This window comes from Macadamia integrifolia, chromosome 5 (genome assembly GCF_013358625.1).
Source record: "Macadamia integrifolia cultivar HAES 741 chromosome 5, SCU_Mint_v3, whole genome shotgun sequence".
NCBI classification, from domain to species: domain Eukaryota; kingdom Viridiplantae; phylum Streptophyta; class Magnoliopsida; order Proteales; family Proteaceae; genus Macadamia; species Macadamia integrifolia.
Genome location: NC_056561.1, coordinates 41,940,087 through 41,951,329, shown reverse-complemented (window position 1 = coordinate 41,951,329; position 11,243 = coordinate 41,940,087). Strand labels below are relative to the sequence as shown.

Sequence of the window (11,243 nt, the reverse complement as noted above, 5' to 3'; positions counted from 1 at the left end):
TTTTTCTTTTAGATCAGAAAAATCTTATCTATGGCTTTACTTGTTTAAACGTCAAAAATGAAAAAATTATGGAGCATTGGGCTTAAACAAAAATAGTATTCAATAGTTTTGATAGATATGGATTAATGTTGAGTAGAACCAACCAAGAGGATACTTTGGATGTTTTCAACAATATATCCCCTTACCTTCCGCACCATTATCACTTGGAACCAGCATTCAGAGAGAAAAGAGCCTAAGAAACGGTAATTTTCTAACCGGCCTTACAGCATCATGCATATATCACCAAATGTCTAACGCCACCAAATTAGCTAAAGTATGCAACTAGATTACACTACGATTAAAAAGAATTATCAAAATCGATTCTTCACTTAAAAAGAAAGAAAAAACAAATCGAAGCAGCTTCTTATATATTAAGTTATCAATCAGTAGAGCCAAAAATAAATTGCACATCCTTCGAGCACACACATGACAACAGTAATAAGAAATTTCTATTGCATATACAAATACAAAACAAGCCAGAATTCTGATAACTAATCAGTGTGGACAACAGAAGACCATAGCTTGACCTCTCATGTACAATACCTAATTAATCTCACAGAATCACCAGCAGGTGAGTGGCGACGAGAAATTAACTATTTAATATTATGTTAAAAATATATTCAAAAAAAAAAATGGAGTGTAAAGCAGAAAGAATGCATACACATCTTGAATTAAACGCCAAGGGAGTAGATGAACATCCGATCCGAATGGGCCCAATCCAATTTGTATGACCGTGTGCGTATCCATAAGTCAGAACTGAGTCCTGTATCTGCATTCCGAATCGTTCACGGTTCGATTGCGGACATTCACGGTGACATTGCAAGAGGTAGAGGACACCAAATGATGCTTAAACAGATTTAGAATGATTACCCTCCCAGAAATTCTCGTGTAAGTAGAGAGGGGCAGCGTACCGGATAAGACATCGGAGTAGAATTTGGAATCGAACAGCAGCCGATCGGCCAATATGGTAACGGTTGTGTTCATCTCAGCTGTTCCCTCGGGTGATATGTTACCTGGGGGTATCGCCGCTTCCCCTACGACTTCACCTCTGTAATACAGGAGAGCAGAACTGTTGCCGTACTTGAAACCGGCCTTGTTGGGGTTCTTAACTGAAATATCCATGTTAAGGCTCAGATTCAAATCTACTCTTATTGCAGGGTCTAGTGAAACTTTGAGACCCTCGACGTTGATAGACTTGATCGCAGTCACTGTGTGTTTGGGTTTGAACACTGTGGACCCTAGAATCACAGCAACAACAACCACCAAAAGAAGCAATCCTAATATCCAACCCAGACAAATACAACGTTTTCTTCTTCTGCTCTTCTGCTTCGTATTTCCATCCTTCGGAACTGCTGGGTCCATGGAAACAAATAAGATCAGGAGGAAGCCTTCGATGGTTGGGACTTTGGATCTTGGAGGGACAAAAAACATAAGGAGGGAAAACAAACTTGCTGCTACTCGCCGTTGGAACTTGGAAGTAACTAAAATACTAAATACGTGAACACAGAGGAACGAATAAATCCAGACCCCTTTCACCTGACAACTTGCTACTTGCCGACACTACATTCCACACTTCACCCGACACATGAGACTTATTTATTGGGAAAATTACACGATTACCCATTTTTGGGTTTTCCTTTACAAAATTACCCATTCTGTGTTTCACTTAACAAAAATGCATAATATTAGGTTTGGTTTCACAAAAATAACCAAAACATTGTTGCTCTTTTACTTATGCATGTTTTTTTTTACTTTTTAACCCCTCCACCTTCTCTTCTCCGATCACAGTGTCCACCCTTGCAATCCTCCACCCCGTCGGCCCCCATCTCTACAGATCATTGCTGCCGCCCACCGCCAATTTGAACTTGCAAATCTCACATCCTAAACGCCACGACACCTCCATCGCACTCTTCCTCAATCAACAAATCCTCCGGCACCTGCAAACCCTTCAGGCAAGCAAAATCGACAAAGCACCTGAAAGGAACCACAAGTACATCGAAGCTTGGCACTGCCGCCATCAATACCAGTAGCCTCCTATCTATCTTACTCCATCTGGAAAAGAAAAAATAAATAAATAACTGGTTCGAAGTCTCTCGTGAATGAACTAATGATCTAGGGTTCCAGAGGTAATAATTTTAATATCTTTCTCATTTTAGCCAGGGATAATTAGATGATTGTTTTTCTTTGATCGCCACCATTAATCTACTGAGATGCACAATGAGGACACAAAAATAATTTTATTCATGTTTATTTCTCTCCTTTTATTGTTCTAATTTGAGTTTTTTTTTGCTTTAATTGGACTTATACGGCCCCATAATTGAAAGGGAGATGGAGATGAGTCATTTAAATGGGTTGATGTCTTCTTCCTCCTCATAGGACTTGTCCTTGAACTCCTAAAATCAGCCTCAAAATTTTCGTCGAAGCCGGCAAACATGTGGCATTGCATGTCGTGGGTTCTCACAAGAGCGGTGGGGCGTCATAGGTAGTGGGTTCTCACAAGAGCGATGGGATTGGGGGCTATTGCAATAAGGGGTGTGTGGGAGTTGGTGGCTGGTGAGCATGGTGGAAGGGAGAGGTAGTGAAGGCAATGGGAGTGGTGGTGGACGAGATGGCAGCAACGGCATTGATATGTTGAAGATGAGGGGATGGGGGATAAGCTGGTATAGGGAATTAAGGGCAAAAACGTCAAAATCTGTTGGAGGATGAAGGAAAATCACAGTTTTGATTAGTTTTGTAAACCCAAACATGTTTTTGTATTTTTTTATATCTAAAATCTATAGTGGATAGTTTTGTAAGGAGAAACCTAAAAATGGGTAATCATATAATTTTCCCTTATTTATTTATGGAAAATTTACCATACCCTCTGGAGAATGCCAGAATGATATGACCAACCCCCTCTGTTTTACCAAATTATTTTCAGATCCCTTGTCAGTCACTGTTAAGGAATATACCTTATATGCTAATGTCATCTACTATATTTTTTGTAAAATACCAAAATACCCTTAGTACATTAGCAAGCATGTGAGACCTATATCCTCACACTTGTGAGTCTAATAAAAAAAGTCTAAAACGAAGTACTCACCGTCTCACCGACCACTGAGCACCACAGGAATAACGATAATCTGATGGAACTGTGTTTGGATTGGAGAAATCTCCGGGCTTTAAAAGCTGTTGGGGGCCACCATCGGATTTCGATGGAATTTCAGCTAAATTTCAAATGATAAAACATTGACGTTACTCTCGAACGAAAACCTCAGCTTGACTTCCTTCGTCATCTATCTCTCTCTCTCTCTCTCACTCTCTCTCTCTATTATGAAAGAACTCAGAAGATTGTTTTTCTACCTTTATGCCGCTGCTGTGAGAGATCCTGTGTATATGTGTGTGGAGAGAGAAAAAGAGAGAGATGGTGAAACCATGTACTTCAATTCCAATTTTAATCTCTTCGCTTCTCCCTTCTCGTTGCAAACTTATCACCTGGAACAACCCTTAGACCCTCCAATTCCAAGACCACCTGGACCATCTCCCAACAATACTCTCTCTCTGGTTTCATCACCATCACCACAACAAACCCACCTTCCTTCACACTACAATTTCCTATTACGACATTCCAGTCTTGAAAGCCGGTGGCAAATTTGGCATCGTCAACTTAGATGGATCCTTTCAATTCCTCCAAAATGGCAATCTTAGTATCCTTAACAACAATGGCAGCGTCATTTGGGAATTCGACACCGCCAATCGTGGCATTACTACTGCGACATTGGATGATTTAGGTAATCTCTCCTTAAAGAACGACTCTGTTTCTATTTGGCCCACTTTTGATACTACATTTCCAGTCCAGACACAAACACAAAAACCTGCCATCAAGACCTCTCAGCCGAGCTATTCGATGGCGTGAATGAGGAGACTTGTTGGAAAAATCTCAACCACAGCCGGTGCTGCCAATACTAGCCGTGTGATTATTTGTGGCACATGCTAGGTCCAAGCTGCAGGTGCCGACGGACACTCTGGCATCTACATTGGATGATTTGGACGGCACAACCGAGTCATAATCCAACTCCCGATCTCTCTCACCCTCTCTCATCGCCCACTGAACAAATGAGATCATCTTAAGATTGCAAGTAAATCTCTCTCTCTCTCTCTCTCTACCCATCCCCATGTGTTTGTTCCTCATAATTATGGTTATTCTCTGGTTAGATTCTTGTTTTACTGTTTCTGCAATAATTAAAAAGATAAAATTTGGAAATTCTTTCTTCCTCGGCAATTTGATTTATATCTTGATTCAGAGCTATTCAACGGCGTGAATGAGGCTTGCGGTAAAAACCTCGACCACAGTTGATGCTGCATGTACCAGCCGTGTGGTTATTCGTGGCACATGCTAGGTCGGTGTTGTAGGTGCCAACGGACGCTTTTTAGTGAAAACGGTATAATGGTCATTTTATCTCTTGACTTAACCATGACTGAAGGCAAGGTGTCTGAGTATAATTTGGTGAAACAGATGGGGTGGTCTTATCATTGTGGCATTCTCCAGGGGTGGCGCGATAAATTTCCCTTTATTTATTTATTGGATAAGAAGAAAACTTATTTATCAAGGTTCGAACTTCTAACAAACGATAATTTGTCTTTAAAAAAAAATAAAAACAAAAAACAAAGGATATTTTGTTTTTACTCACAACAAAAAATAAAAATAAAAATGTAAGAGTAGTATTTTTTTTTTTGGATTCTATTTAATTTCGTTTTTACTTATAAAATTTTGTATACGTGGTAAGTATTAGTATATGTCAAGTGTCGGAAGGTCCAAATGTTTCTACATGCTTAAATAGCATGTCACGTGGATATTCATACTTTCGTGCAAATGTTTACTGACTTTGTTCACAAAGAAAATAAAAAAGAGAAAAAATTAAAATTTTAAATACAATAAATAAAATTTCGACAAAATAAAATTTCTCGCCCCTTAAACCAACAAAAAAGGAGAAGGTGTTTCTCGAAAATGATTAAGGCAGTGATTTTCGATAGTCTTCTTTCTTCTATCACAACAAAGGATCAAAGCCGATTTCTATGTTAGAAGGAAAAAATTAAAATTAAAATTTGGAAATTATTTTATATTTAATTGATCTTTTTTTATAGATTTTTGTTTTACATTCAAATTCTTTTGATTTAAAATGTAAAATAAAAATATAAAGAAGCATGTTACTGGATCACGTGGACTTTGCATTAGTGTATGGATCACTGAAGAAGTGCATAAGGGCAGAACAAATGGGGTGGATTTTTGGTTTTTCATAGGGTCAGGGCCATCATTTCTCTGATACAAATTACATGTAAATTGTATCATTACTATATATGGTGAGAAATTTAAGTAATTTATTCTATCATATAGGGTAATAATTATAAGGAAAAGTGTATTTCTTTTGTGTGCGTAAGGACCAATAAAAGTGCATGAGGAGACATCCACAAAAACATCATTTTCCATTCAATGAGAGAGGGGGGGGGGGTGGTCATTTCACCCCATTTGTCTAGGCACAAGGGCCACACTCCTCATAGAAAACATTTTATCTTATAATTTTTTTTTTAATTTTATTTTAATTTAAAACTTTTCACTTTTCTTACTTTGATTTCACTTGCAAGTTGAACCAAAAGTAGCCATAGTAGAACAAATGGCTAGGGGCTCATGGATGATGATCTCCGTGTCCAATTTGTTGTTATATGGCATGTCACAGTGGATTGATCCAAATCATTAAATTTAGGCCGAATCCTCTCTAATGTGCCAATCCCTCCAGTATGCTTTTGATAGCTAGTAGCATCAGGCATGCACCCCTAGGAAATGAGATCATCTCAAGTGCACCCAGTGTGCACTGGACAGCTAAAGGCACTTGGGGTGCATGTCTAGTGTCAATAGCTATCCAATGTGTTGGAGATTGGATGCATGAGAGAGGATTTGAATCCCACCCCAAACGCCTCCCAATTGTCCGATGTAAACTGAAAGGATTGGCGCACTTAAAAGAGGATCTTTTTATGAGTATACCAACAAGCTTAATAGAGTGATGTGGCATTGTCAATAATTAAGCCTAAGTTTGGTGGTGAAGAAAAGAAAGAAAAAAAATTATATAGTGTACGACAACCTCCCTTTTAGGAATGGTTGTCAATGAACCCTTTCCAACTGCTATGGCTTTGAGAGACATGCTCATGACCATTTGGGAACCTAAAGGTGCCATCTTCATATGTTGCTCTGACAAGGGACGGTTCTTTGTTGATTTTTTCTCTTATGAAGGTAAGAAGGGTGTGGTAAGCTATTCACCATGGTGGTGTGATAAGTTTCTGCTCCAACTTGGTGTTTGTCCCTTTGATTCTGAAGCATCACAAAGAGATGGAATCCACTCCAATCTAGGTTCTAATCGAAAAAATTCCTGCTGATGCATTCTCATTTCTTAATGTCCACAATGCTGTTTCATGTATGGGGAAAATTTTAGACCTCATCCTCAACCTGCTTGAAATCGGTCTTCCATCCAACACTGCAAGAGTGAAGATTGCTATCGAGAAAAATCGGCCAGTGTGCCTCAACTCCACCATCAATCTCTACAATGGAGAACCCATTTTTGTGAACTTCAAATTTGAGTTAACTTCGGTGTGCTTTCTGTGTGGCTGCATCACCCACCATGTGGAGCTATGCCATGAGGTAACCAAGCATTGTGACCCTTCCATCCCTCTCCCTTACAAAGATGCCTTAACAAAACCCTTATTTGTCAACCTAAGAAGACCCCTTATCACCATAGATACTGAACTAGCCTCGTTCCTTGTGATGGCTCCCGTCTCAATGGCCACGCTTGGTGGCACTCTGTCACATGGACGAGCGATCCCATCGAATGCAGATAACGAGCCTTCATGTCTCCAAGCCCTACCACCAACCTTTGCAACCTCATCCATGTCAGTCGTCCAAAACATGCCCTTTCCTAACAACCGTGCTGAATTGTCCGCATCCCTATCCACATTATACAAGCTGGAATACCCTCTTTGGCTGCAAAATTTCCTTTCCCTGTACACAAATATGTTGGCTCCTTTTACCCATGTTGTGGTCCCCTCCTCTATCTTCTTCGCCCCAATCCCATTTGGGATACCATCGGTGAATCCTATGTTCGTGGGATTGCCAGCATCTACTGGCGAATGTAGTGGGTTGCCCCTCAATGCCTCCCTCTTAACCACTGGTCTTTCACTTAAGTCTATTACTACAAAAGCTAATCGGCCAACCGCTTGTCAACTTCCATTCAACTCAAAGAATGACATCATTCCAGCTACCAAAAAGCAACATCAAAACCCATTCAACCAGCTAAACAATGCAAGCCATGTCACCATTAACTATAATTTCCCATCCCTGCAATCAACCCTGAACCAGCTCAATATGACTGGTGAAGGTGTACCTAAACGTCGGCCATGTAAAAGGACCCGTCTGGAACTACAGGATAATGGGACTTTCACCAACATTTGTGACCTAATTGCTGAAACCGATGACCCTGAACTTACCGTTGACCTACTGATGAAGAGATTCAAAGGGAGGGTTGTTCAAGAGGGTTGTGACAAGCTGGTTGAAGAGCCTGAACACTACGGAAAATAAACGAAGATGACTTTTCACAAGGGGGAGAGCCAGAAAGCTCCACGCAGGGCCGGGTATGTATCATTACCTTATTCCATCCTTTTTTCGGTTTATTTATCTTGCTTCTTTTACCTATGTTTAAGTTTAATGATCTCAGGTATAACCTTGAAAAGAAATATTGGAAAAGACAATTCTTCCCAGGGTAATAACCCCCTGTGTTACTTCAATCTTTCTCCTTTTTTCCATAAATCTATATTTTCAATCATCTATTACCTGTAATATCTAACTTGCTATCCACTTTGCACAACATAACCATTACTGTTGAGATCTATCTTAGCAGTTCTTTTTTCCCTTCAAATCGTTGTACATATACTATCTGTTGCTAGTTCCTATTGCAGCTTTTTCTTCACAATGCATATTTTAAGTTGGAATGTTAGAGGATTGCACACAAACACTACTAAAGGGTGCCTTCTTTCCCATGTTAGAGCTACTGATCCTAATATTATTTTCTTGTGTGAGAAAAAAATTAGTGATCATAGCTCTTTTAAATTGCATCCGCACCTAATGACTTTTAACTATTCCCATTTATAAATAGCATGGGGAATAATGGTAAAATGGGAGACATGTGGCTCCTGTTGAAACCCTCTTTATCCATTAGCTCCATTCATTTGGATCCGGGTATCTTTACCATTATGGTCAACCCTACAGTAGACATTCCCATATGTTGGGCCTTGGTTTGCCTTTATGCCCCTCCACATCCCAAACCTCGATCAGAATTTTGGTCAATGTTAAATACCCACCTTGCATCTATCAAGACCCCTTTTGTTTTCATAGGAGACTTTAATGAAATCATTTCTCAAGAACAAAAAATTGGAGGGAACCCTTTCAAGCCTACTAGTTCTATCCATCTATTGGAAAATATTTTGTCAACACATAACTTGCACCTTATCCAACTCATGGATAACCCCTTTCACATGGTCTAACAAACAGAAACCACCCAATTTAATCAAAGAGTGCCTGGATAGAGTTTATGCAAACCTTGATTGGATATCTATATGTCCCAATCCTTTACTTGCCAAACTTGCCTTTATCAGATCGGATTATAACCCGATTGTTCTTAACACATCGGAGAAAATTGCCAAATCCAAAAAATTTTTTCACTACCAACATGCTTGGATGGCTCACCCAGAATTCTACTCCTTCTGCCAAGGTAAGTGGATATCCCTAGAGGACAACTGCTTATCCACGAAACTTGCAGCATTAAGTAGAATTATGGCCAAACGGAACTGGGAAACTTTTGGACATATAAATAACATGAAATCTAATTTTTTTTTATCCCATTATCTTTTCCTGAAAAATAAGGAATTGAACCATTTCCATAATACTAACCACAATTTGGAGTGGCTCCATAATAAGGTAAGTTGGATTTTGGATGCAGAGGAAAGATTTTGGCACCAAAAGTCAAGACAATCTTACATCAAGGATGGTGACATAAATACAAGGTACTATTACTTTGTTTCTAAGGTAAATCACCATAAGAGGAAACCTGAATTCATTGTTAACAATTATGGGGAAAAAATATCTTTCCCTAGGGCAATTGTAGTAGAATTTGCAAATTTCCTCTCACAACTTTTCTCTACAACCAACCCCCTAGACCCAACCTTCATTGAATGCCTATTTCCCCTCTGGATTCATATCAACTCAGCTTGATTACGGAGCCCCCATCACCAATGGAAATTAGAAATATTGTCTTCTCCATCGGCCCCTTCAAAGCTCTAGGGTCTGATGGTTTCCAGACAATATTTTTCCAGAAGTGTTGGGATTTCCTATCCAAAGACGTGTAAATTTGTGTTGGATTTTTTCTATTCAACCAACATTCCATCATTTGCCAACCGTAACCTTTTTTGCCTGATCCCCAAAAAAGACAATGCTCAATTGGTTAATGACTATAGACCAATAAGTCTTTGCAATGTGTCCTACAAGATCATTACGAAACTTCTGGCTACACGGTTAAAACCATTTTTGTACACTTTCATATCCCCCTGCTAGGTTGCTTTATCCCAGGTAGACAAATTACCTACAATATTATTATTGCACAAGAAATATTTAATTTCTTAAAAAGGAAAAAGGGCAAGTCGGGGTTTGTTGCTATTAAACTTGACATGGCCAAGGCCTATAACAAGGTGGAATGGAGCTTCCTCATAGCTCTCTTTAGATTCCTGGGTTTTGGAGAGAAGTGGATTGCTATGATCAATAACCTTATTAGTACCACTTCATTCTCCATTAAAATTAATGGATCGGGTTTCAATCACTTTACTACCTCGAGAGGGATTTGACAATGATGTCCCCTCAACCCATTCCTCTTTATCATTGTCATGGAAGCACTCTCTAGACTCTTAGCAACCTACATGGATCTTAACCTTTTTAGAGGCATTAAAATTGCTTGGCAAGCCCCTAAAATCACTCACATTTTCTTTGCCGATGACAGTTTTATTTTATGCGGAGCAAATCATGAAGACTTGAAGACAATTAAATGCATTATGGAGCTATTCTCTAATCTCTCTGGTCTCACCATAATTTTTGACAAGAGTGGCCTGGCCTTTAACTCTAACATTGATAACCACACCAAGAAGGAGCTGTGTAAAACCATTGGCATCCATGAGATGGATAATAAATCTGTCTACTTAGGAACCAACCTGTTTCATCCAAAGCCCAAGTATCTCTCGATCACCAACCTCATTAAGAGAGTCAAAGGAAAACTTAGTCTTTGGAAATCTAAATTGCTCTCCTATACTGGAAGAAGTATACTTATCCAATCTACCTTGGCTTCTACCCCGTCATACCTAATGAACTGTTTTGCTCTCCCTAAAAATATTTGCAAGAAACTGGACTCTATTTACCTTCATTTTTGCAATGAAGATCAGGGGGATGAGAAGAAGTGCCACCTCATTGGATGGGAGAAAATTTGCCAACCCAAATCGAATATAGGCCTTGGAATTAGGAATTTTGAAACACACAACATGACCCTTCTACTCAAACTGAGTTGGAGATTATTAAATTGTGATAGCTGTATTTGGGCTAGGGTTCTCAAAGCCAAATACTTTCACATCAGATCTATTTTCCATCAAAAGACAATAAAGGCACGGGGGTCTTTCTGCTGGAATAGTATTGCCAAGATTATCCCAACCTTAAAGGAGATGGTCATAAGGAAAATTGGAGATGGTAATTCCTCATTCCTGTGGAATGACCCTTGGGTGCAAAGAAGGAGGACCATCATCGATCTTTCCTACTTTAATAACTCTAACCCTCAACTGACTCTGGTAAGTGAACTTCTATCCTCTGGCCAATGGAACATTGCTAGGCTACACTCCCTTCTACCACCACAGTATGTGGAGAAAATTGCCCAAATACCATTATCTCAACAAACTGACAAATGGTGGTGCCTCCTTACTGAAAATGGATCCTTCAAAACTAACCGGGCAGTTGAGTTCATATTGAACAAAGCTTTGACAAGACCCACGGTTTGCCCCAAAAGATGTAGTTGTTCCTCCCCTTGCTCTAAGTGGTGGCCTTTCTCATTTGGAGAATTATCAACAATGGTCTCCCAACTAAGGACAAATTG

The 11,243-nt window shown here is 39.4% G+C and overlaps 1 protein-coding gene across 1 annotated transcript; it reads right to left on the bottom strand.

Moving 5' to 3' along the window:
- Positions 1-466: 466 nt before the first annotated feature.
- Positions 467-1,592, bottom strand: LOC122079632. The gene is made up of 2 exons (XM_042646259.1): positions 951-1,592; positions 467-808 (listed from the first exon to the last, which is right to left on the bottom strand). The coding sequence occupies exons 1-2, from the start codon at positions 1,468-1,470 to the stop codon at positions 711-713; spliced, it is 618 nt and encodes a 205-aa protein (XP_042502193.1). The 5' UTR covers positions 1,471-1,592; the 3' UTR covers positions 467-710.
- Between the last annotated feature and the right edge of the window lie 9,651 nt (positions 1,593-11,243).

Excerpts from the sequence above, each read along its gene's own strand:
- LOC122079632 (XM_042646259.1), bottom strand. The coding sequence starts at position 1,470 with ATGTTTTTTGTCCCTCCAAGATCCAAAGTCCCAACCATCGAAGGCTTC. Across the intron at positions 809-950 it reads CTACTCCGATGTCTTATCCG|ATACAGGACTCAGTTCTGAC; the intron begins GTACGCTGCCCC and ends TTCGGAATGCAG.